This window comes from Nipponia nippon, unplaced genomic scaffold (genome assembly GCF_047370975.1).
Source record: "Nipponia nippon isolate SJK-2023a ecotype South Korea unplaced genomic scaffold, ASM4737097v1 scaffold_2, whole genome shotgun sequence".
Lineage (NCBI taxonomy): Eukaryota > Metazoa > Chordata > Aves > Pelecaniformes > Threskiornithidae > Nipponia > Nipponia nippon.
Window position 1 is genome coordinate 67,893,219 of NW_028262336.1, and position 27,867 is coordinate 67,921,085.

At 40.0% G+C, this 27,867-nt stretch overlaps 1 protein-coding gene across 1 annotated transcript in view; it reads right to left on the reverse strand.

Moving 5' to 3' along the window:
- Positions 1-27,867, reverse strand: part of MYO16 (myosin XVI) — a 399,305-nt gene that overhangs the window by 21,586 nt on the left and 349,852 nt on the right. The window contains exons 31-33 of the mRNA XM_087757041.1: positions 24,194-24,501; positions 21,165-22,367; positions 2,370-2,528 (exon numbers count right to left, since the gene is read on the reverse strand). Of these exons, the coding sequence (XP_087613167.1) occupies positions 2,370-2,528; positions 21,165-22,367; positions 24,194-24,501 (1,670 nt within the window). The remainder of the gene's footprint in view (positions 1-2,369; positions 2,529-21,164; positions 22,368-24,193; positions 24,502-27,867) is intronic.

Below are 27,867 nucleotides of genomic sequence, written 5' to 3' on the forward strand. Positions count from 1 at the left end.
CTTATTTAAGAAATCACTTCTGTATTAACTCCTATGAGTAATGTATGAATCTAGACTTTAGTTCTATCAGTGGAAAGTAGATTATATAGTTGCACTGTGTAAGAGTGGGAAGCAGATTACTCTATATCCAAGAGTTTTGTAATCTCAGTATCAACTATTTAATAATGCATTTCAGGTTTTATTTTCCTCAAAGCTAGAGGAGTTTGATATACAGTAACAAAGAAATGAAAAAGTATTTTACATGGAAACACCTCATGGCGCATTCTCAAATATCAGAATTGCCTAGATATACTCAACAAGACACAGATTTCAAAATCATGCAGACGTTGAGTCCTGGAAGGATTTTTTTCCTAAGCAAACTGGCACACTCGTTTTGAATTCATGTAATCAAGGTACATCAAAATTTTTCCGTATTGTCAACTCTTTCAATTATTATTAAGGCTGGCTGGAAAACTTGCATTCTGTATCACAAAATTTATGATCTGATTTTGCTCTGCATCAGGGTAAAATCAAGGCTTGCATCATTTCTACAACAGTCTGATAGGCAAAACATAGATTTAAACCGTGAAATACCACAAGTAATGCTAAATCCTTACCCAGTGGGATATTGCCAGACCTACAGGGAGTTTTTTCCTACTCATAGTACACAGTGAATATCAAAACCATTCCTTATCAAAGCTGCATCAAAATTGGGAACCTTCCCTGGAAAGTTTGGGTTGGATGAATCAGTGTTTTTTAATGGAAAAAATATCTTACTGGAAATTACATTGCACAATATTACACTCTTATGATTAAACTTTCCATTTACAAATAATTTGAAAAAAATTAGTTTATGCATAGTGCATACTGTATATAATCAATATGAACAGCCCTGACTACTAGTGGTTGCAAATACACTGATAAAAACTTCACACAAACAATTACAAGCACTCATCTCACCTATTAGTTGGCCTTTTATTCAGGCAATGACTATTTATTTCAGTAACTGAGATCGTTTATTAACTATAATCATCACAGATTATAAACTTAAAGCATCATTTCATTTCTAAGCTGAAAGAAACACAGCTTTTGTGATTAAACTCCCAGTTAAGGGGTCTGGGGATAAAATGGTTGCTCTTATAAAAAGCTGATCAAGTCCTATTAGGACATCAGAATATATGGCTAAAACCCTACATAGAAAGGAATCAAAGACTTGGTCTACCCACAGTTTTTGTGTTTAACAGTCTGACTGTTATACATACTGAAAATATGCTCCCCTCCTCCCCAAATTATTATATTGATACAAATGGGGACACAGTTATAATGGACAAAGATGCCTTTTTCTGCTGTCACAGTGTGTTCCTGCTTCCACACAGGAATGAATGCACCTTTACACTTCTATAACTTCTCAGACTGGATGGGTTTTCTGCTTTGATTATCAGAGAGAGCAGGAAGAATTATTTTGGCTAAGCACTGCAGAATTTGGAGAATAGGTTTTCTTGAAAAGAAAGTAATTATTTGATTTTTAAATGTTTCATTTTTATAATAACACTTGATTTTTCATTTCAAAATGTTGCATATTAAGCAGATCTAGCCTTTTTTTAAAAAAACAGGATAGCATATTTGGAAAACAAAATGCAATATTTCACTTGACCTAATATTTTTTTCCCTTTGATTTTTCCAGTATAGCTCTCAAACTACCAACTGCATTATGTGTAGTTCTACCCTTAACAGTAAAGGTTATACAACTGTTCTGCTTACACAAACCATATTTAGATTTAAGTTTTCAGCATGAAGATAATTGTACCCAGTGCCATGCAAGTATTTAGACATCTGCTTCTCCACATTCCATCGAAATAAATTCTATTTGTCTTGTGTCTGTTCATACTTGTGTATTTGTATTGTGTGATTTTATGTAATACAGGTGCTATATCCTTAGCACTTATGCTTTTAGGACCTTGAAAGATTTCATTCTTTCTGTCATTGCTCTTGCACCATTTTGATCATCTTGTTGCGATGATAAACAATTTATCATTCACTAGGAAGGCACCTGTAGCAGAGGGAGATCCTGATTTTCCATTTTCTCTCCCATTTGTATTGATTATAGGATCAGAAATCTCAAATCTCAGCCCTCCATGCCTCAGGCTGCTTATAGACTTGGAACTGAGCTAATTACAAATTCCTCAACAGAGGCTCTTTTATTTTCTTCACATTCAGCTTTTATTGGAGAGGGGCTTATCAGTTCACACATACAAAGTTAAGCCAGTTCCAGAAACACAGTTATTTTACAACTCAGAAGATTCCAGCTTGACTATATCTTAAAAAACTCATTCAAAGAAACACTTCAGCAATTTTATGTTAGAAGAGCTTTGGGATTAAAAACTGCTTACCATTTGATACTGAATTTCCATTTTCAGCAGTCACAGTACTGGACAGTGGATTAGATGACTGAGTTCCATGGTTATTTGCATTTTTATCCTGGGTTTCTGATCCAACATCTGATGTATTTGGATCTTCCCTGCTTCTCAAGTTCAGATTAGTTTCAGCACCTGACACAAACAGAGAAAAAGCTTGTCAGCTTCCTATTAACTAGTGGCTTTCATGTATAAGTAGAAAAAAGTAACACACAGAAACCAAATTACTTTATCAAATTAATTTAATTAATCACTAAATTCATGAGTCCAGTGATAAATGTGGAAAGTTTAAGTCAGTGATTTTTGCGGGGCTTTTCTTTTTTTTGCTAGTGTTCCACTTGTAGCCATTTAACGTTTATGGAAGTGAAAGGCATTAACAAAATTTCATTTGTACCGTTTCTTTTCACACAAATATCAGCTGATAAAACTCAACAAATGTTTGCATTGCCTCTATTTTAGATTCGATTTTATTTTGCATGAGTTCATACACCGCTGTCATCACTGCAATACCTCTCACCATTGCATTAGGTGATACCAGCAACAACTATAACATGGGGTTATTTTTTTCTCTTATCTCCTCCCACAAGAAATGAAATGGCTTTTGATATGAAACCATATGTAGCGAGATTCCTCCCAGCAGAGCCTTCCCATGGGCATTATTTACCCTGCCTCAGGGCTCTCCAGCCATCAGTTGTCATTTTCTATAAAGTTCCAGGTTGTCATGTCATAGCCTTTTACATAAATTTCTTCAAGACATCAAGAGAAGGCCTGATCCTGTAGGAGTTCCCAAGCTATGTACAATGCACAGGCATTTCTTCAAAGAGAAGAGGTTTCTTTGAAACCCTTCTCCCTCCTCTCACTGATGGCACATCCATGCAAAGCAGAGCAGCTCACAGCCAAGTGCCCGGAGCTGGCTCTGAGCATGCCTGGCTTTGTCAGCCCAGTGTGTCACAAGAAATAGGGCTTGGCCATCAGCTGTGCCCGAGCGGTGCTCCCCACTGAGTTCAGGGGCAGGAGTTGGGCTAAGAGGTTGGGAGACAAGAACTGTGAACAGATGGGGATGGTAGGAGGGACCCCCACTGCAATTCTGGCATCCCTGGCTACCCCCCATTTCATCCCCCTGTGACAGGGCTGATGAAGCTGTGTGAAATGCTGCACTGGCAAGGCTATGCAGCTTTTGCTGGATTTCTCTCTCTTTTCTGGGTTTCTCTTCATTTTGTGGTGAACATATACACATACTCTTTCCTTGCCATAATCAGGTTTGTTTCACAGAAGACAAAGCTGAATTCAGTTCTCTCCCTGTTCAGCTCCATTTCAGTTTTCCTAACTCTTTCCACCCCCTCTGAGAGGTGGCCTTAGCTGCAGGGCTGACATATTATGGCTGATGTGGGTGCAAAGGCCCTCATTTAGCACTCTAAGATGGAATTTTTCTTCTGACAGTTCTCAAAGAGCTATTCCTTGATTTTCATTGTGTCTAAGCTTTGCCATAATAACAGCAACAACTAATGGAGGTCAAAAGACTAGCTATTAAAACCAACATTACAGCATTCATCCATGCTTCCAATGACATTCCCAGCTCTCTCAAAGATTCAATATATTCTTATAAGTCTTGAGCACATGAGCATTTTTCAAGGGGACAGGAAAAATGTTTTTTTACCAGGTAACAGATACTTTGCCTGCAGATTTTCAAACTTAATGTTGACTGCATGGACAATTTTTCATTTTTATGCCTGCACTGAAAAAAACCCACCTGGTTTACAAAGTACCAACATTTAAAAAATGAACCCAATTAATGAAATGAAAACTATATATCCATTCTGGTTAACCTGAAATATTTCATTTCATTGAAAAGGGCTTTCTTATTTTTGTTCAGCTTTCAGTTATCTAACTCTGGATCTTTCTTAACATTTCCTCTTCTAACAAAAAAGCTGTCTTAAAAAGTCAAAAAGTTCATTTCCAAGTTGTCAGAATAAAACATTTCAATGTTTTTTTTTTTGCTCCCTCCTTTGCCCTCATTCCCTGATCATTATTTTTTGCCAGATCTGATTGGAGTGTTTCAGTAGCACTATTTCATAAACTGCGTATTTAGGCAAATGTGCTATGCATTGAAAAAAATTAGGCCAGCTCTACCCACAGTAACTGACTTGGGAGAAGCAGTAGAACCAGAGTCTGAGCTGGAAAATGCATACAGTACAATTATAAGAGCATGCCTGATTTAGCTTTTGTACAAGCAAGTTGACTGCAAAATGCATCTTTGCAACTCATATTAAATTTGTCTGAAAAGGAAATGTCACTTTTAGATGTTAATAGTCAGTGCACTTGCCTATAGATCATAATCCACCTACATAATTATTGTGCCACCTTTTACATAAAGAGTCTCGGGGGAAGTGGCTGGGATCCTTATTTTTCTTGATATCCGAGAGATTTATTGATTTGCCTGACATCTGCAATTCATCTGAGAATGTGCAAGTAGAAAGACTTTTTCTTGCATTCCTATTTGCAGAAGCCTTTTGTTTCATAGGTACATTGATATCTTTTCATGGCATTCATGAAGGGCTCTTGAAAAAAAAAGGTTATCTTTCCTCCTTTATATCTGTAAGATGAAATACTACAAAGGATTGTGGATAGCTACTATTGAGCTAAAATATCATCCTAAATTGGCAGAAACAAGTAGTGGACAGATATGCAGCATATCTTTTGGGACAGCTATCTAAATAGAGATCTGTTATCCCATTTGCTCTATTCAGTCACTGTCAGAAATGCACAACTTAGTTTCTAAACAGAAGACTATATAGAGAAAACATACTTCATAGTGCCTTATTTAATTCATCTTGGGGGTGGGAAAGAAGCCTATATTTTGTTTCAAAATAATCTGGATTATATAAAGGGCTTGTACTAATTTTCTATATATAGGCATCTTCAGCTCCTCGTTGGAGCAGAGTCCTGTGAGTCTGCGGAAAAAGTGTAACCACATACGTTGGCGAAGTTCTAAAAGACTTCTGAAGAAGCTAGAGTGTATCCCTAGCAAACAAGTACTGTTTATTTATTTTGGACTTTGTGTAAAATGGGTGAGTTTCTGAAGAAAATCTTTTCTATAAATAGGATAACTAGAGGATATTTTAGCCAGGTGTAACCAGTGTACAGTCCCAGTGCTGCAAAACTTACCTGAGATAACTGGGTAATTCAGTCTGGAAAGGACCTCAGGAGGTCCCCTGTGCACCCCTGCTCCAAACAGGGCCAGCTGTGAGATCAGACCAGGTTGCTCAGGGCTTTGCCCAGCCGGGTCTTGAAAACCCCCAAGGACGGCGCCTGCCTGGGCTCCCTGGGCAGCCTGTCCCTCTGCCTGCCCCTGGCCTGCCTGTCCTCATGGGGGAGAGGTTTCAGTACCCAGCCTGAACCCCTCTCATTTCAGTTCATGCCTGCCGTACCTTGTTGCCCTGCCATGCACGGCTGTGATGGGCCCGGCTGCCCCCTCTCCATTCCCTCCCTGTAGGCACTGGGGTGGCTGTAAGGTGCCCCTGAAGCCATTTCTGCCCCAGGCTGGACAAGCCCCGCTGCCCCAGCCTCTGCTCATGGGGCAATGCTCCAGCCCTGAGCGTCGCGGGGGTGAACTCACTCCAGGTTATCGGTGTCTTTCCTGCATTGGGGGGCACCAACTGGCCATGTTATCCAGAGGTGGTCTGACAACAAGTGCTGGGCAGGGGGCACAACCCTTGCCCCGAGCTCCTGGTGGTGCAGCCTTGGGTGCTACTGGCCACCTCTGCTGCCAGGGCTCGCTTCCAGCTCCTGCTGAGCTCCAGGGGTCCCAGCACTCTTTTCCCAGAGCTGCTCGCCAGCCAGTCTGTCCCCAGCCTATAACATTGTAAGAGGTAAATCCTTCCCAAATGCAGGACTTCGCATTTGTGTTTTCAATAAGCTTTAATATGCCAAAAGGCCCTGACTTTTATCTTCCGTGCTGGGGTATCCCTCTCTGTCCTGCCTCCCCACTACCCAAAATACTCTTGAGCATAACAAAGGTATCTCCTGACTTTTTATCACAATATTTCTATTTCACACAGTGTATCATTGCACAGTGGTATCTTAGACAGGAATACTGTGGACAATTATAAAAGATATAGAGAAGCTCTCTGTTAACACTAAAAACTTAGAAAATTCCTACTGATTCCAATTTTATCCATTAAATATTGGTCTGAAATTCACTTCACCCTCATATTTTCTCAGTCATCTGACACAGAAGTTTGGACTTTTCTCCACATTAACATCAACTTCCCCCTGCTGCCACGAATCCCTGCAGATACAAGTATGCACTGCTCTCTCATCCCCTATCAACTTTCTAAAACTATCAGAAATATTTTAGGAGAGAAGAAAAGAAAAAACTATGGTTCCTGCAGTTGAACATCTTCACCAACACACTGAATGTTAGCTTTTTGTTCAGATTGCACTCTGCTATTCTCACCAGATGGATGATTTACCAGGTTTCAACATTTTTTATTTTTTTTTAACTAACAGCATCTTAACAGTTTCCAGCTAGTAATAAATGTTATTTGAGGAGTCATCCATGCCTACCTGTGAGAGACTAGCTACAGAGAGGTATCAGCTGTAAGAGCATGGTGGGAGTTCATGATTATAAAAGGAATACAAGCTTTAAGTGAAAACCTACAGAGTCTTTGCAACAGCAAACAGCATTTGGATTATTTCGGTGAACTGACTTTGCAAAAAAGATATCTCTGACTCAGTCAAATTCTGCTGGGACTAATCTTTCAGTTAATGAGGATGTATGGACTACAAGGATGTATGGATGTTTGGACTGGGGCATAATTTGCCCCTCAACTGCAGCATAGTTAGTAGCTGGAAGCAATCACATGTGCAGTGCTTTTAATCAGAGTATGACAAATCAAAGCGTAACAATTATTTCCTTACAAGCAAGCTCTGTATTCCAATAAACCCATAATTAATCAACATTATTTGAAAAGTGTAAGAAAGAGGAAAGATATGCAAAAAAGGCAGCTTATGAAATCCACATTTGCTTGCTATTCTCAGTGTTCCTGGAAGAGATTGAGTTTAAAACTCATGACAAAGTCATAAGGGACAAGATGGACTGAAATTTCACTTATTCTGGAAAGAAAAGTCAGAGTATGGCAATCATGGAAATTATTTAATAGATCTGCTTTTTATTTTCCTTTTTGAGTCATTATCTCAGTCTTAAAAGAAACTCAATGCACTGAAAGTCTACATGATATAACATTTTTGTCAAAAGAATAACTTAAACTCCTTTAATTGAGCTATGACTTCCAAGTATCCTATTATAAAGCTCATTTTCCTCAAACAAGAAATGTAGGAACCCAAACATCATAGTTATTTCGTAAGGAGTATTTAAGCTGAATTAATGCTGTTATCACCAAATTAGAAAATGGGCTAGTATAGGCTCTATTCAGATGACAGATTAAAGTGCAATACTGAAACATTTTGAGAAACTATTAATTTTGTAAGGAAATTATATATTTAGCCTATTTAATAAAGTCTAAAGCAAAGTATAAGTCAGTGACTGATATCAGCATTTAGGTGGAATCACTATAGACTCTTTGTGCAGCAAGACATGAAAAAATAGTATGTTATTAAAAGCACAGCAGTAACTTACCTGGGTGGGTTGTATTTTTCTTTTCTGTCAAAGCCCCTTTTTTGCTCTCCTTTCTTTAAAAGCAGGTATATCCATATCGTATATCTGTCCCCATATGTTGTTTTTTCAAATACTTCTCCCTTTAACATTTAGTGCTCATTTACAGTCTGACTGAAAACTCATTAATAACAACAGAAGGCCTCCACTGCTTTCAGCGGGTTTTGGATCAGATTCATGCTTACCTTGGATGCTTTGTGCAGCACTGCCAAAGCACCAAAGGATTCATACTACAAGGTAAATACAGAGGGCCTCTTGCTTTGTCTGTCCTGGTAATTCAAATGTGCTCAAAACCGTTCGCTGGCCCTGAGGCAAATGGTAAGAGACCCATGTCTACGCTATTACACTTTCTTGCCCTCCACAGCAGAGAGGCTGCATGCAAGTTGTCTACTGGGAATAGTCCCTGGCCAGTGCCATTTCCTGATCCATGCCCAGACCTGTCTGGAAGGGAGCCAGCCTGCCAGGTCCAAAACCATGCCAGGGACTGCTCTAGCACTTTGACTGCACAGAGGATTGAGCTGCCACACCTGGGACATTTCCTGGCATCGGCTCATTTGCTAAAACAGATATAGCCCTTCACCTTGACAGCACTAGTTACCACGATCAGAAATGAGTGGTCAATATTAAGTCCATCTCAGGAAAAAAAGGAAAAATGTGGAAGAAAAGCTACCTCAAACCAGATGGGGCTAGTGGGGCACTGAACTGTTGTACAGTTTCTGCTGAAGCCACATTTAAAAGTTTCATCATGACTACATGGAGAGAGCAGGTTCTCCCTAGTTTTGCTCTAGTGTAAATGGAAGTCATACACCCTTCCTGATCTGATTTGACTTGTACTTGGACCATTCGTTCAAGGCACATGTTCCTTTTCATTAATTAAGCAGAGAGCTAAGGCTGAGTTGCCAGCTGAGGAATTTCAGTGCCACAAGCTAGGCAGGAGGTATCTGGGTCCTAAAGTAGAAACAGTTTCTGTCCTGGTCAACAAAAACATCAGCCCCATAAAACAGAAACCACAAATATTATAGAAAAAGCTTAAAAGCTCTTCCACAAAGGAAAGAAACTTAGAAAAATATATAACACATATAATTATGGAAAGAAATATAGGAAAAAAGGGGGAAGTAGTTCCCCTTTTTATCATTTAATGTCTTTACTAAATCCCAGGATAATGTCAAACATTATTTCTTCATTCACGGAAAACTTGCCTTTCTGTAACCAATAATCAATATATGGTTTTAGTTATCAAGATCCACAGCTATTTACACTTTATTAGCAACTATGAAATCTGGAAAACACATACATTCTGGCAGATCAATTAATGTAATACAGGAGGAGAAGCTTTTTATACCGAGGCTACCATGGAATCAAAAAGCTACATGGCCTGATTTCCTTGAAACCTGTGGCTGGCATCCAGCAAAATGGAAATTTCAAATCAAGCAGCTTGTCATTTACATGTGAATAAGAGAGAACTGATGGATCCTATTAACCAGCATATGAAAGATAAGACGTTGCAGGCAGAAGGGATTCCTGGTCTGTGCTCTCAGTCTTTCTTGGGAGAATCAGGAGTACACCGAATCCTAGCAGCCAACCCTGAATATTTGATACATTTACTGTAGTAAGTGGATATTGTAAAGTGAGGGAAAAAAAAAAAAAGATGGTGACTGCAGAAATTATGCAGATACTTTTTGATGAAGCAAAGGGAGAGGAAGGTTAAATAAGAACAGGCCATTTTATTTTGGCTCGAGTGTTCACCACTATGTTTTGTTGCACCTTGACAATTGCACTTGGTGTTTCCTGTTTTGCTCTGACTTACTGTTGAGACATTCCTTGTCCATGGCGTTTGCTAGCTACTCTCAGCACATGTTGTCTTGGGTGTCCTTTTGCTGGATAAATGCATATTGCTTCAAAGTAGTTCAGTTTACCCACATGAAGTCACACTGTGACCTGCCGTAGCATGACTGTTTACTTTGTCTGCTGAGAGCTGGAGGCAAACAGATGCATCTTATTCGCTGAAAGAAATGGAGCAGGATGAAAACTGTCAAGACAGGATTCCCCCAGCCTATTAGTGTGTGCTGCCTGTCTCACCCTCATAGCTGTGCTGCTGGCTGCTGCTGCCATCAGAGGCAATAATTATTCATTGATTTATTTCACCTCACAAAGCCTGCCCTTACAGCAGCAATTGTCTAGGATTTCCCCCTGCAATGATGCTCCTAGGATAGGCAGCAATGAATTTGTACTGTCACTTCCAGCACCCTTTCCCTCTGAGCTATGTAAGTGGAGCTATCAGATGGTGCTACAAGCCACTCCAGAACCTGCATTCTTCACTGGAGCAGGTAAATACAGAAACAGATCACTTCTTTGCTCTGGGAAGCTGCATTCATGGAAGCTCTGTATGAACACTGGAAAGCAAAGAGAGGAGATTCAGGCCATGAAGAACATCAAGTGACAAAACTCACTCTGCTGGAGGTAAAGAGCTCCTCTGAAGAATATTGTGTTAGTGTGACACCAATCAGCCAGAGTTTAGAAGACAAGGCTAGCAGTGAGAAGGAAGTCGCTGAAGCAACTGCAGGAGCTCCTAGGTCTGGTTCAGCCCTTAATAACCATCAGCTCAATCACTTTTTTGTAAATCACTTCACAGCTATGGAGAGTATACACCTAGAACAGAGAGGATTCTTCTGCTTTCTTCTGTGATTGACTTGTGCTGGTGGAAGATAATGCTCTTATTTTACATTTATTTCAGTAACAATCATTACAAGCTACAAACCTTTCCCTCCTTCCTAGAAGTAATGTAGGGACATCTCTAGGTCATGTAAGCTTTCAGAGTTGGTGGAGACAGATAACGCAAGTGCCTTCTTTCCCTGCCTGAAGGACTCCGGTCCTGTTCAATATCTTCATTGATGATCTAGATGAGGGGATTGAGTGCACCCGCAGTAAGTTTGCAGGTGACACCAAGTTGGGTGGAAGTGTCTATCTGCTGGAGGGTAGGAAGGCCCTACAGAGGGATCTGGACAGGCTGGATCATTGGGCCGGGGCCAACTGCATCAGATTCAACAAGGCTAAGTGCCGGGTCCTGCACTTGGGTCACAACCACCCCATGCAACGCTACAGGCTGGGGGAGGAGTAGCTGGAGAGCTGCCTGGCAGAAAAGGACCTGGGGGTGTTGGTTGACAGCCGCCTGAACATGAGCCAGCAGTGTGCTCAGGTGGCCAAGAAGGCCAATGGCATCCTGGCTTGTATCAGGAATAGTGTGGCCAGCAGGACCAGGGAGGTGATAGTGCCCCTGTCCTCGGCACTGGTGAGGCCGCACCTCGAGTACTGTGTTCAGTTTTGGGCCCCTCACTACAAGAAGGACATCAAGATGCTGGCATGTGTCCAAAAAAGGGCAACAAAGTTGGTGAAGGGTCTAGAGCACATGTCTTATGAGGAGTGGCTGAGGGAGCTGCGGTTGTTTAGTCTGGAGAAGAGGAGGCTCGGGGGAGACCTTATTGCTCTCTACAACTACCTGAAAGGAGGTTGTAGCGAGGTGGGGGTCGGTCTCGTCCCCCAAGTAACAAGGGATAGGACAAGAAGAAATGACCTCAAGTTGCGCCAGGGGAAGTTTAGGTTGGATATTAGGAAAAACTTCTTCACTGAAAGGGTAGTCAGGCACTGGAACAGGCTGCCCAGGGAAGTGGTTGAGTCCCCATCCCTGGAGGTATTTAAAAGACCTGTAGATGTGGTGCTTGAGGACGTGGTTTAGTAGTGGACTTGGCAGTGATAGGTTAACGGTTGGACTCAATGATCTTAAGGGTCTTTTCCAATCTTAACTATTCTATGATTTTACGATTCTATGATTGTTTGAATTAGGCTTGTTCTCAACATGAGACAAAGAATACTGCTGCTGAAGTGGAGAAAACAGCCTTCTTAAATACTGGTAATGGATGAAGAATATCTGGACAGGCTGCCACCTCTCCTGCTTGATAGTGTATGACCAAGAACTTGGAACACCTTTTTAATGCAGCAAGTGTGCTGGAGTCCAGCCAGTGCACGTGTTTCAGAGACTGGGGATTTCATTCACCCCATCTTCTCTATGAACTGATCTCTGCAGGCCTTTCTGAGGTCCATTACTAACCACAGAGGGCAAGAAGGGGGGCAGCACTGCTTAGGACAATTTCCTGCCTTAGGAGAAGCATTTCTTCCCTCCATGTTCCCATGTTCCCCACCTTTTGAAGTCTAAGCTGGAAAAAAAGTAGCTGATTTTACTCTGTAATAGTTTTGTTTACTGTTAGGTGTGTTGATTGCCTGACCAAAGAGTCTATTTCTTGTGTTTGTGTGGTTAAAAAACTGCTGCTGTGCTGGAAAAGGAGGTGGCAATTTGGTAAGAAACACAGCTTCCCTTTTTAAAACTGTTTTCTTCTAACTAATGTGGATGCAGCAGTTCTTTTTGAAGGCAGCCATTTAAGTTTGTTTACATCTGTGTGTGGTATCTTTGTAACAGAACAGCCATTACTGCTGGGTTTTAGGGGCTGTTGGAAGGAATTCTGTGATGAGACACTGTCTCAACCTTCCTCCCCCTCAAACACAGTTGCAAATATTGTAAAAATAAACAAACAAAAAACCCCAAACAAACAAACACACAGGGATTTGCTACTGCCAACAGCATCACATCAGTTCTATTTACTTTTCCCACAGAGTACTTCTACAGAGATTTTTCAGGATCTCTCTCATACCAGCTCTGGCATTGACTGCAATACAGAAGTCTTAGTGTAAGTGACTGTGTTGGACAGACAAATTGCTTGAATAGATCCTGAGAGACAATCCAAGGAATATTTTTGGATCACCTGTACTGTAATCCTGTCCACCAAACAGGGACAGCTATTCTGGAAAACCTCTTGGACAACATTCCCAATTTGCTTTCAAAGTGAGCTTCTAAATTAAAATTGAATTTAGATATTTCTTTAGCTTGTTTCTAAGTTCATTTTGAAGGGATACAGTGATGGTCAATGACACATCCATGAACCTCAAAGCAAGAATATATGGCTATCACAATGCAGTATGATAAGCATCCATACTGTGCACAAAGATAGCCTAAAGTGGCTAAAAAGATAGCCTAAAGTGGCTAAAAATTGTCACTACATACTACCAGTATGTCAGCATCATACTGCAAACACCCCTTAGGGAAAGAGCTAAAAGAAATACTGAAATGTGGAACTTCAAGTCTAATTTTTTCATATGCTTTTTTTTTTTTTTAAATTGCACCACACAAAGGATAAAATTCATTTTCATGTTTTTCGTTTTAAAATAGAGTGAAAACTCAAGCCAAAAGAGTGCTAAACTTGAAGGCTTCTTTATTTTCCCACTCACAAGCGGGCCCAGGGAGAAGCCCCAAACTGCTACTCCTACTGCCAGTGCTCCCCTTCCAAACACTCTTCTACCGTCACAACAGCAGAGTGCGGTGGTGTGGAGAGAGCATGAGGGTCAGGGCACCCTCATGTTTATGACCAAGTCTTTTTCCTAATCTCTTTCCAACTGTCTTCTCTTGCTCCTCCACCCAGCCCCACAAAATGCCAACACTGGAACTGGAACACAATCCATACAAGTGGGTCTACAGAGTTTCATGGTGAGGTGCACGAGTCCTGTCAAGAACTTTGGGTCATCACTGAGGGGCTGGAGTTTGCGCAGTCACAACTGCATTGCTCTTGGATACCTGAGCCAGTGAGTTTTGAGTAGCTTGGTTTGTTTATAACACATCTTTGGTTGCTGTGTAGACCTACTCCTAAATGACAATCTGACCGGTGTTGAAATTATCTTGAACTTATCTAGGTCCAAAAATTAAAAAGTCAACAAATTTAATTGGTAATATTTCCAGTAACAAAAGATTTAGTATGTTTGAGGCAATCCATTTCAATACTTCCCAAATGTTTTTGAAAGACTGGACATGAAAGAGTATTTATTTCTGCATGGAATTTCAGAATGCTTGATTTTCATTCCAGTGCAAAACAAAAATAAATGTCACAATCTTGACATTTTCTGTGAAATGGAATTATTGTTCTCTACTGAGGCTCTATGCAAAAGGTGATTTAATGCTGAGATGGATGTAAACAAGTTAAAAGCATCTGAACAGATTTCTCACTCAAGTTGGGAATTTAATTAGAGACTTTCACTAAAATGTGTGTTCAAATTTCATTCTCCACTATGTCCCAAATGCCTGTAGTCCTGTAAAATCAAGTGATATGACATTTACTGCCAAATAGCCATATTCTTGGTTGGTATCGGGAATGGAAGTGTGCTACAATCCAATTTCTTTGTTCTCTCAGATATGGCTAATTTCTCACATTAATGTATCTTTGGTTTACAATTAGTGATGTAGTGGTTCTTAAACAAAGTCCTTTGTGGTTCTGCATCTTGGATCACAGATAAAAAATAGTGAAGACTGTTTACTATTTAAAGAAGCCCACAACACTGTTAGTAATGAGACAATTTCCCGAACCATTGCTGAATTTGGAACAAAGATGTTGCATCAGATGGTGAAGAAAAGACGTTATGAAAATAATAATCCTGTAAATGTCTACCTGAATGATCAAAGTCACTATTAAAGGCGGGATATTATTAAAATTTATGGGCTTGAAATGCACTAAACTGAACCAGTATGGTGTGGTTATTGTGCTCCAGTATCAGATAGGATGAAGGGGGACACAAAGTAAATCCAACCCAAGGGAAAGAAAGCAAAAAAGAATCAGTAATTTAAAAGGAATGCCTGCAGTTCTCAGAAATGGACCACGTAAAAGGAACAGAAAAGTCGGTGCAATTACTTCTCCTCAGCTTTCTTCCTGTTAAGCAGTGATGAGGTATGAACATGAGAGAGCCTGCACTGGGTCAGACCAAGGGTCTGTCTGCTCCAGGATCCTTTTCTGACAGTTGTAGATACTTAGAGTTTAAGCTCATGTAAAAAATGCAGTGATATTTCCTGTGTGGTCCTGGGACTGCACAGTCTCCTCCAACCTTTATTTGACTGGATATAGGTTTTGGAAATGTGTGGAGGCATGCTAAGGATTTGATTTTATTTTCAATGCAAGCTTTTAAAATGCAAAATAAATATAATAAAGGTTTATGACAATATCTGCTCTTTTTTCACCTGAAATATAAATGAAACTTGATTTGTTCTTCTAATAATCTTCAGGTTAAAATTGCTTATGGTAATCACACACAAAGCCTCTTTTCCATGTCAGAACAGAAAACCAAAGCAAATTACACATTACATGATTTTAGGCTGTAAGAGTAAACAGTGAAATCAACCATAAAGAGAAATGCTACAGTGAAAAAAAAAAATCATCATAACAGAAACCCAAAAAACTCTTCAGCAGTAAAATATACTAGTTTTCAGAGATTCTGAAATGGAAAATCGTTCTTGCATATTGTGTTTATCCTAAAACAACACATCTTTTTTTGTGAGAAATTTTCAAGGTAACGGCAGACTTATAAATGAGGAGAAGACTGCAGGTTAAGGTGGTACCTTTCAGGCTGTAGAAAAGTTCATAGGCATTCTGCAATGCCAGGAATGGAGGGTACTTTCTCTAGACTCTTCTAACCCCTTTTTCTGCTGCAGTAATGCAAACCACAATTATTTCCTCAGAAAAATCACCCAGCATGGGCTGGATGGCAATCGTATTGCCAGCAGTCCTGTCTCCTCCTTGTAATTTTCTGCACAGGGCATCTATGGCTAGCCAAGTATGGGCCTTTTTTCATGACTTGTATTAAACTCTTACTAGCAGTGCTTTGGCTTTCTCCCACTTTTCTGTACTTAATGCAAGAGATTCAGATTGAGAGCTACAAGTAGTCCATAGTGAATCAGAGAGTGATGACTCTCCTGTGTTTAGATATCTAATCTGAAAATTAGTCACAGAAAGTCACCCTCATTCTCTGGTAATTAAGGCAATTATATAAATAGATATTAATCTCTTTCTGAAAAGTGCTGTGAAACTTAATGCATTAAAGTTTTAATGCTTTGAGAATTGTACTTGAAAGTTGTTACAGAAGTCCAATGCCTCATGTAATCATTCCTCCAGCATTCACAGGTAAAAGAAGATAAAAGGTGACAACACAGCTTTCTGTGTTACTCATGTTTTGTAAGTTGTTAGCTTTTGCCACAAAGAAAGTAAAACTATTCCATTGTATCCATATAATGTAGGAATAATGAGATGCAGATATGAACATTATCTTTATTAAGTTGCTTAAGAGGAAAAGCTGAGTGGCTTAGAGGATAAGGGACTGGGATTTCATCTCAGAAACCCCAGTGGGGATTTAATTTGCAATCCACTGTTGAGACGTTAGCTGCACAATAGCTTACTCTAATCTGCTGATAGAGGGAAATTATTTACTAGCTATCAAAGGGATACCTGCCTTTGACAGGACAGTACTCCCCATACATGCACATTAAATCCTGTTATTTTCCAAGTTTGAGCCAATTTCAGTGAAGAGTATTTGGCAAGCTTTAGTCCCAACTAGGTATGTCTAAATATCTGTATTATTTGTCAGTTGTAACTATCTTCCTGTGACTTCCAGTGCTTAAACTGGAATGCGGAATAATTCACGGATATGTGAAGCTACTTGCCTTGGAAATACCTCACTTAGGAAGTAGATAAAGAAGGGATTCATATAGTTAATGGATGCCAAAGATATTGGGCAAACATTTGAACAGTATCAATATTTTGTGAAGAACCTAATATTTGCATGCCTTTTCTGTTGTTACTAGATAAGTTACTAAACTGTTTTGGAAAGGAATAGGTCACTGAAGCATGTATAGACTTGCATATACAGATCTACTTATATTGAAACAATAACAGTAATTCACAAAACTTGGAAGCCTATACATTGATGACCTACATAAAGGAAAGGTTTTCCTAATTTTATTTCTTAGGCACCTAAATCCGGGGTTGCAAGCTTGCTTTTCTTTTGCTCAGACACAGAAGTCAAGCATCCATGCAAATCTTTTCTCAAAAAGCAAGAAGGAGAGAAGGCATTAAGTCTTTATCTCGATAGCCTGATGGTAAGGAAATTCATCCAGGTTAGGGAAAAAACATATTTCCTTTGCTCCTTTCCCTTTAGAATCCATATGAGTACTCAACCTGCCAATCTGAGCATGGATGATGGGCTGGGAATTATTCCACTTTTGTTCTGAAGCTGAAATGATTCCCCTTTGTATGGAATATTTTAATATCAACTGTACCAATCAAGAGAAATAACACTATGACCTAGCAATCTGAGTATCATTCACCCATGTTGAGGAAAAGAAAATTCTGTCCTTGCTCCACAAATATTTGATATGAAATGCTTAAACATGTAATTGTCTCTTCCTTATATAAGGAATGTCTTTTATGCTGAATAGTTAAAAATATTTGTACATTCTGCTATAGAGTGTTGTTTTGTGATGAAGGCATTGAATCGGGTTTCATGAAGCCTAGTTTCAAATCTAAGGTCTTGTCTAGAAATATTTGAGTAGGGCCTCTGCACATGACCACTCAGTTTCTATTTATCTTGCAAACTAAAGTTTCTACTTCTAGAAATCAGGGAGAATAGAAGAAAAGTGTGTGTGCGTATTATTGCTCATCTGCACTCAAGTCTCATTTTATACGGTGTAAAAGGAAATCCCTGTCTAACAATACAGCTGTAGCTTCAATGACAACTCTTTTCAACCTTGGAGAAATCACTTTATCTCAGTTCTCACCTGTTACAGTTTTGCTTATTTAAACTATAAGCTCTGCAGAGCAGAAATCTTCTCCTATTACATGTAAAGTATTTTCCAAGACATTGCGTACTATATGATCCTGATCATGGCCTGAACCAGTAGATGCTACTGTTGTATAAAAAAATGGTCAGGCTAGGCCACCAAATAATGAAAGTTGTTGCCATTTGATTATTTTTTTTTTGCTGCCTGTGTAAAAGAAGAGTGCTCTAGTATGGTTGGCAATAACTCTACAGTCCATCAGAAAACTACAAATCTGTTCTATTGTAATTCTGGATGATCGTTTCCCACGGAGAGGTCAGGAGCCAAAAGGACGTCAGTGTTCTCAGGCCTTGAAATTACTCCTCCAGCCAAGAGGGAGGCATGTTGGGGGATCTGTCTGCACTGCACTTTTATTGGCAAGGAGGCTTTTATCTCAAAGGCTGATGATCCCATACAGAAACTTCTTGATTCCCATAGCTAACTCTCTTTGACTTCAAAATGGCCCACAATTTTACTTTCTGTTTTTAGTTAAAGTTGTTGGTAGGTTATAACTTATGGAAATAAAGGAAATTGCACATTGCAGAGCGCTGCTCTAGGCCATGTCTTCAATTTTAATGAATTTCTATTAAAATTAATTTAATTTTTTTTACCATATCATCTCCTATAAATGAAATACTACAAATGACAAAAAGAAGAAATGAAGGAGTCTTCCAGGAACTTAATATGCATTAGGCAATAGGTGATAAAAAATCAGAAGGTAAGACATGGACGACTTCTAGTTTTACATAACAGAGTCCACTCTGCTGATTGCCATCTTATTACTTTGCATCAGAGGTTAAACAAAAGATATTTTTTTTCCAACTGTTACCCTAGAAATGAACTGAACACATGAAGTACATGAAAAAAGGCAAATTGTAAAAACACGCGCATACATTCACCTGTATTTCTTTGTTACTTTCAGTCCATCTGCTCATCATTGAACTATTCATACATAACCGCACTTAGTATTATACAGTAGCTTCCTAGCTCATAAAATATTGATTCAGGTTTTTTATCGTATATCTTTCTTGAACTTTGATCTTTCATACTTAGTGCCTTGATGAAATATTTAGAAGTACAACATTTTCCATTCGAAAGGTAAATTTAGAGTTTTTATATGGTAGCCTCTGTTAATGCACTAGCTTCAACCCACAGGAGACCCAAGCTGAACTCTGCCTTGGTCAGATTTAGTTGAAAATTGAGTTTGCAAAAATCCTCCATCCCAAAGAAACTTTTTTTTTAAGGTGAAGGTCAGTTTTGTGACTTGGTTGGAGTAGGTTTACCACACTTCCTCACCAGGTACATTGAGAGAGCCTTGAGAAGACACATCCAAGGAGCTGACTTCAATAGTTACTTCCCAGCAGATAAAAATGTATTATTATCTATATAATAAAACAAGGCCCCCAACTTAAAAAAAAACCCAAACCAAACCAAACAAACATTCTACATACATTTATAGGCATTGAATGTTATCAAGTAATTTTGCCAAAGCAAGCAAAACTACTGCAACATCTCCTTTACAAATTTCATTACTTCATATACTCAGAATAACAAACAAGGCACTCTCTTGAGGTTGAGAACTGATGAAGTCTCAGTTCATAGCTCATGGCTGATTGAATTCAGCATCTAGGAACATGCAAGGTCTAGCTAAAGCTTTTTCAAGGTCTGGAGGACTCACACGCATTCTGTCCACAACGCTTTCTCTGATAGCTGGTAGGAGCCTTTCTCCCAGTATAAGTTTCTCATCTCCACCTAGCCACTAACTTTCATGAAACCTGTAGAAACTGCATTAGTTTTGAGACCTTTATCTCCTTGTTGTATTCGGTTGAAAGGAGTTTTGGCTGAAGGCTGCCAGGGTTCATAGGGGCAGAGAGATAGGGTGGCACACAGACAGACATACACATATCTAGACTAAGCACAAACACCTGCTTCTGTTCTATTATAACTGCTTAAATAAGGATATGATACTGAAATTAATGGAACCGTATATATTTAAGAAAATGGACAATGAATAAAAAGATAATCTATCCCATTCTCTACTGTTTTGTTTTATATTCCAGAAATGGGACTTCATATTGGCCATTTTGAATATGCTGCACACAGCTCTTGATTAACACAAGCTGTTTGGACAGACAGAAATGAAGAAGCAGAGAAAACAGTATAGAGGTTTTGTCACTCTGAATTTTAAATTCCTAAAATTTTGTGTTTGGGAGATGCTACTAGGGAGAGAAGTTTCTGTATACAGTGCACTGACTATTTTCGATAGGAGACTTTTTTTTTAAATCAGAAAAGTAATTTGAAGACTGGAGTCAGCGTTGTAATTGATATGCAGAACCAGGATTTACTTCAACTTTAATCACTTAGGAGTTACAACTCTACTAGTTTAATCATCTAGGCTTTCCTCATACCCAGTGGAGAAAGATATATGGGAGGAATTAAACTCTCAAAAGGACTGTCTCTTCATAGCCTAAGGATTTGATGCCCACATATCGAGCTTTTAGATGGACAAAGCTAGGTCAGAAGCATCTCACTCTTACAGAACAGCTAATTGAATCTGTTTGTTAACATCAGGATGAATCTTCAGTATTCATAAGATCCACAGATTTATTTCGGTAACAACATTAAACCCCTTATTACCTGGACAAAGCAAATAATTAAGTGACAATGTCTGAGGACTGTGGTGCCAAAAACCTTTAGCAAAATGGCAAGTTTTGCTTCTTTTTACAGTTGCCTTTTCCACTAGATATAAGAGATGTTCTCCGGATGCCAGAAAGCCAGGATACCAAGTAATCTCTGGGTATGTACACAAGTGTATGTAAATGACAGGAAAGGTAAGAATAAAAGCATAGAAAAGGGAAATAAACAGTTTGCTGCACGACTCTCTGTCTCAACTTTATTTAGGAGAATAATAATGGCAGTATCACCAAATTCAGAATTTCATGGAAATGAAATAATGAAACCTTAAAAGAAAGTCTTCAAATTAAAGTACATGCTATCTACCAGACACCTAGCCATATATTTCATTCAAAGTTTTTTTATAGATTGATACCATAAATTCATTTTCATATGTGTTTATTTTACTGAGACTGACTGGAATGTTAAAAATAATCCATTTGAATTTGTGTCATACAAACATTTTGGTAAAAGAAAAGTTGACATCTCAGAGAAAACCTGAAGACCTATAATTTTTATATGCACTCTATTTTCTGTATGTGTTTCTTATGACTACAACAGATCTTTCTTTAAAAAAAAACAAACGATGATTTTGTTTTGTATTTTTACCTACTCTATCAGCTTCCAATATAAGAAAGTTTTGGTGCAGAAGAAATACAGTATACAGAAGCACAGAGATCTGTCTTACCTTCTGGCTCCCTGATCTTACGTCCTGCTGCAGATTTTCGTAGCACACTCCGTCCTGAGTTGAACAAGCTAGTTAACTCATCAAGGGGACTGGTCAATGACCTTGAGTTTGTAGGGCTGTATGGAAATGAAGATGATGAATTTGAGTTCAATTTCCTGTGATCTGCTCTTGCCACCTTTGGGGAGTAAGGCAGTTTGGAGAATGGAGAAGAGGAGCATCCAAGCTGAGCAGGATTTGGTCTCTGAGGTACTTTTGACAGATCTGAGTTTGCACCTGTTTTCCCTGTATTACTCAGAAAACTAGCACAAGTCTCTGGAGGAAACGCAAAATGTGTGGAAGCCCGGTAGGAAATAGGAGGTGGTACAGGAGGAGGGGGTGGTGGGAGAGGAGGAGGTGGTGTGGAAGGAGGAGTCACTTTGCTGGAAACATTGAACACAACCAAGCCTGGAGATGCTGGTCTTTCATGCTCCCCTTTCTGACTTTTGGAGTACTGTGGTGATAACGGACTTGAGCTTTCTGACTGCACAGGGTATTTTAGGTTGGTTTCCAAGACAGGAAGCTTTTTGACTTCTAATGGTGTTAGAGGTGATTCATCAGAAGCAGGTGAACATGTGACAGGGGTTGGAGGAAATACAAGAAGTGGTGGCCTGTGGGGCAGCAAGTTAGGGAAAGGGGCTGGAATGTCACATGAGTCTTTATAGATCAAAGCCGCTTGATTGTTTCCATCCAATGTTCCATCTTCAATGTTAACATTTTTTTTGCTTTCAAACAACAAAGGAGAAGATCCAGTCACTACTGGAATTATTCCGTTACCATTGCTTCCTTCTTCTGGTAGAAAATACTTCATTTCTTCATATACAGACTCTCCTTGTTCTGGGCTTTCTGCTTCAGCAGAACTGCTTTTCATTGCATTCCCTACCATTTCAATATAGACAGGCTCATTTTCCTCCTCTTCTTGTGACATATAGAGACTCAACATGCCACGTTGTGGCCCATCAGCAGAAGCTGCTCTCTGTACTGTCACGGTGTCATAGCCACCTGTTTTAGCTACTGTGCTTGTCTGTTTTACATCCCCAGGTTTTTGGCCAGGTATTTCTTCATAAGAGCCACTAAGTTTCGTATTGGGACTTCGTTTTGGTTTTCTGGGAGGTATTTTTTTCATGGTACTATAGTCATCACTGTGTGGCCTTGGACGGGTCAGTACTAGGAAAGTGAAAAAGGTTTGTGTTATTAACAGATCAAAGTCAGTTTTTCTTTCACAGGTCTAGTACTTTAAGCCTTCAAATGTTGCCTATATAGTTTTACAATGAGCAGCAGTCACAAACACATGGATTCAGTCAAAAGTATAAATATTTCAAGGAATGAAATGCAGAACTTTCAGTTTCTAAACCACAAGCTTTTGCTACTTGGGCATATAATCTGCTTTGGTAATCTCTACTGCCACTAAAAGATGCAAATGCCTGAGGAGATACCTTCTGAATCCAAATGTTCACTGCAAGGTCTGTAACACATGGAAATATATGCTTGTTATTCCTTTTGCCCCAAGGGAGAGGGGCATGCTTTTAACTAGGAGTTTCAGCATGGTGCTACTTTGACACCATGTTATTGCCGGTAACTGAAGTATCCCCCTTTTATGTAATATCTATAAAACTCTAATTATAGGCAGATATTATGCCTATCTCTTCTTCTTTTGTACTGAGAGTGTGGAAATAATTTATAAAGTTAGGGAATCCCATAGCCTAAGGGCAATTCCTCAACTGAGTATACAGTTAACTAAGCTAGATGTCTTTTCACAGCCTCCAGGCACGTATGGAGTGGAGAGACTAGATACCTAGGTGATTGGTCTTTTAAGATCAAAATTAGATGGTGCAAATCAGAGCTGGTTTTGGGCAAAGACTCAGGAAACTGGCATAATTCTTGGAAAATGAGTATACAGCAGGGAAACTGGCCCTATTGTTTCATACATATGAGAAGAATTCCAAAGTTGTTTTGTGAGTGTATATAAGCATTAGTGTTAAGAGCATACATGTATATATAAATTGTCATTCTCTCGAAAACCTCTGCTAGAGCTCTTTGGTTAAATCAATCATCTCTTGCAGAGCTGGGCACAGAAAGCCGAAACCACTACAGAGCTCCTTAAGTCATGCTAGTTTAAAAGTATATTGGACACAGTTCATCTCTCCTCACACAGAGCTTGAACGAGGAAGGAAGAGGTTAAGAAAAATGGCCTTGCAACTAATGAACTGGACACGAGAACAGTAATTATTTTGCAAGAGGGAGCTGCAAAGGTTTCCATCCATTGTATGCAGGATTAGAGAATGGTTATACATAGCTTTAAACCCAACCTGAAGGATCTTCCCTCATAAGCCTAGAGGATCCTTTACACAAAGCATGACAAGCCAGGCTTATCAAGGAAAAGCAGAATGCATTCCTCCCCTTCATCTTCTACTCATTCCTTTCAAGGGTGAAGGAGAATAGAACAACTGAACTCAAAATTGTTCTATATGCACTATAATGCATTGAGACACTTTGGGACTTTCATAGCACTTTCCTTCTAAACAAAAAATTCACTGTAAGCAAGTTATGGCACGAACATAAACCACTGAATGCATAAGTAATTCATGTGAACATAGAGAAAAAGTAGGAGAAAGTTTAATGTTTGACTTGGCGAAATTCAAGATTCCAGCATTCTGTTTTAGTGACGCAAGGTATTCTAACATACAGTTTAAAAGGTGAAATAAAATGGTCAGTGGGGTAGAATAGCTTAAGCTGACAGAGATCATTTGTCTTTAGAGGGAGTTCTGCAAATAGGTTTTGATTGTTGACAAACTAGGTAATTAGAACACGAGTAATATTTGCTGATTTGGAAAAAAATGACAAATTGACTAATTTTATTTACAGCCATTGAAATATTTCAGGGAAGCAGGACTTTTCAAAGGCGCTTGACTGTGTTTAAAAGGATCAAAGTGGAAAGAATAAATCAATAACCTAGAGTAACATTTGCGACTGTTTCTGCCTTTATGCCTAACCTTCATTAGCGGTTTCCTTAGAAGCTGCCGACAAGCAAGCACTAACGGCCTCGTACGAAGCGCTCAGTCGTGTGTTGGGGTCCCTCTTTGGTTTGGGAGGAGGCTGTTTCCTTGGTGATGGCAGGCTATTGCTATCGTCCATGCTGAACACAGAGTGCAGGGAGGGGGATCTGATGGATGACCCAGCCACAGAATGTACCAAGCCGTCCACTGTCATGGGGATAGGGACGGAGCTGGAATGAAAGTGCTTAGGCGTTCGACAGCCGGCAAAGCTGTCCTCAGAGACCTTCCCACCCTTGTCTTCAGCTCTGAAAACACAGAAAAGAGGTCCAGATGCATTATTCAAGCGATAACAATGAACTTGTTCATGCAAACATAACAACAGCTTTTTGGTAAACAATCTCACAACTCCCCTGCTGTGTCGAGGGGATGTGTGTAGTAATCTTCTGACAAACAAATCCAGATCAAGCTGCTAGCTTTCTTCCATTTCCTGTTTCATGACAAATCAGGACACTGGCCCTTTTTCACACAAATGCAGCCTTCCTTAGGCAGTTTCATATTGTTGATCAGACATTCACTGAATGAATTGTTCACACTTTGATTGTTACACACAATCAAAAGCTGGGTTTTCAATCTGAATGATAATTTCTGGGAAATCCATTTTAATAGAAAGTTACTGAGGCAGCAAATGCTGAGCCTTTATCATTATTTTCTAAAAAGACAACTATAAATTCTATTTAGATAACGCAAATCTTTAAAATATTAGATGACCTTTTTAACCAGCTACATTTGCTGCTTGAACAATTCCACCCGATATCTATATATCTTCCTGTTTAAGCTTAATTATTAGTTATCATTTTAATAATTCTAATTATGACATTATGTTTAGTTATTTCAAATGCAGTTTTGGAGTTGTACTTATTCCAATTTTTTCCTTTTTTTGCTACTTCAATACGTATTGAGAAATTATGTTTATCAGCTGCTTCCAACAAATTGATTTTTTACAAAAATTCTTCTAACATTTTATTCCTCCAAAAATCAAAATGTTGAAAACCTTTTAACTTAGAGTGGTAATGTACTAGATAGAAGATGTCTATACCGTCATTTTACAAACAAATCCCCAAGCATTTGTTTTTTTAAATTGTATTTCTGCATGGCAAATCACCAGCAGAGCTGGAATTCATGCACAGGATATAGCCAGCTGCCCATGTAGTAAATGAAATAGCTAAAGATGAAAGCATGGTGCTCAGCGGATAATTTGTTTTCACTGTAATGTTTAATTACAGTCTTTCCTACAAAGGCATTTCCTCCAATATGTAATCACTGGGATATTTGAAGCTAATTAAGCAGATGCACTGCCATTTTCACTTTAATAAAAGTCACTGACAAAAGCAATGAAAGCAAAGGGAGTTGTTCTGGATGAAAATTAAGTTCCTATGGAAAAATAAACATTTATATGTCCAGCAAGTTACAGACACGTTCCTGCTGTAGACACATACCTATTAAATGCAAATGCTACCTCTGCCCATTCAGCTATCTGAGAGAAAAGAGATCAGGGACTCAGTTCCTAGAGAAAGGCTCTCCAGCATTTGCTGGATTTGTAAAACAGGTACTCCTGAAAACTCTGATGGGAGTTAAACAAAAAACATTTGCCTATTTTTAAATAAGAGGAAAGAATTGGGGGCCCAACTTAAATGCCTCTATGCAAATGCACAAAGCATGGGGAACAAACAAGAAGAGTTAGAGATGTGTGCACGCCTGCAGGGCCATGATCTTATTGGCATCACAGAGACGTGGTGGGATGGCTTTTATGACTGGAGTGTTGGAATGGTAGGATACAGGCTCTTTAGGAAGGACAGGCAGGGGAGACGATGAGGGGGTGTCGCCCTCTATGTCAGTGACCAGCTGGGGTGCATGGAGCTCTGCCTGGGACTGGGTGAGGAGCTGACTGAGAGCTTATGGGTCAGGATTAAAGGGAGGGCAGGGACAGGTGACATTATAGTGGGGGTCTGCTACAGGCCACCCGACCGGGAAGACTGAGTGGATGAGGCCCTCTATAGACAGATAGGAGCAGCCTCACATTCACAAGCCCTGGTCCTCATGGGGGACTTCAATCACTCTGATATCTATCTGTTGGAAGGACAACACAGCAGGGCATAAGCAATCCAGGAGGTTCCTGGAATGCATTGATAGTAACTTCCTTCTCCAAGTGATAGCGGAGAAAACGAGGAGGTGCTATGCTGGACCTTGTTCTCACCAACAAGGATGGGCTGGTGGGGAACGTGAAGCTCAAGGGCAGCCTTGCCTGCAGTGACCATGAAATGGTGGAGTTCAGGATCCTTAGGGCACTGAGGAGGGCACACAGCAAGCTCGCTGCCCTGGACTTCAGGAGAGCAGCCTGCTCTCTTCAGGGATCTGCTTGGTAGAGTACCATGGGATAAAGCCCTGGAGGGAAGAGGGGCCCAAGAAAGGTGGTTAATATTCAAGGATCACCTCCTCCAAGCTCAGGAGCGATGCATCCCAACAAAGACGATGCATCAGGCAAAGACACCAGGAGGCCTGCATGGATGAACAAGGAGCTCCTGGACAAACTCAGAAACAAAAATGAAGCCTACAGAGGGTGGAAGCAAGGACAGGTAGCCTGGGAGGAATACAGAGAAATTGTCCAAGCAGCCAGGGATCAGGTTAGGAAAGCTAAAGCCCTGATAGAATTCAGTCTGACCAGGGATGTCAAGGGCAACAAGAAAAGTTCTATAGGTACATTAGTGATAAAAGGAAGATGAGGAAAAATGTGGGCCCTCTCCAGAAGGAAATGGGAGACCTGGTTACCCAGGATATGGAGAAGGCTGAGGTACTCAATGACTTTTTTGCCTCAGTCTTCACCGGCAAGTGCTCTAGCCACACTGCCCAAGTCACAGAATGTAAAGGTAGGGACTGGGAGAATGAAGAACCACCCACTGTAGGAGAAGATCAGGTTCGAGACCATCTAAGGAACCTGAAGGTGCACGAGTCCATGGGACCTGATGAGATGCACCTGTGGGTCCTGAGGGAACTGGCGGATGAAGTTGCTAAGCCGCTATCCATCATATTTGAGAAGTCGTGGCAGTACGGTGAAGTTCCCGCTGACTGGAAAAGGGGAAACATAACGCCCATTTTTAAAAAGGGAAAAAAGGGAGACCCGGGGAACTACAGGCCAGTCAGTCTCACCTATGTGCCCGGAAAGATCATGCAGCAGATCCTCCTGGAAACTACGCTAAGGCACATGGTAAATTGTGCCTGACAAATTTGGTGGCCTTCTATGATGGGGTTACAGTGTTGGTGGATAAGGGAAGAGTAACCGATGCCATCTACCTGGACTTGTGCAAAGCACTTGATGCTGTTCTGCATGACATCTTTGTCTCTAAATTGGAGAAACGTGGATTTGACAGATGGACCACTCAGTGGATAAGGAATTGGCTGGATGGTCACACTCAAAGAGTTGTGGTCAATGGCTCAATATCCAAGTGAAGATCAGTGATGAGTGGCGTTCCTCAGGGGTCGGTACTGGGACCAGTGCTGTTTAACATCTTTGTTGGTGACATGGACAGTGGGATTGAGTGTACCCTCAGCAAGTTTGCCAGCCACACGAAGCTGTGTGGTGCGGTCGACACACTGAAGGGAAGGGGTGCCATCCA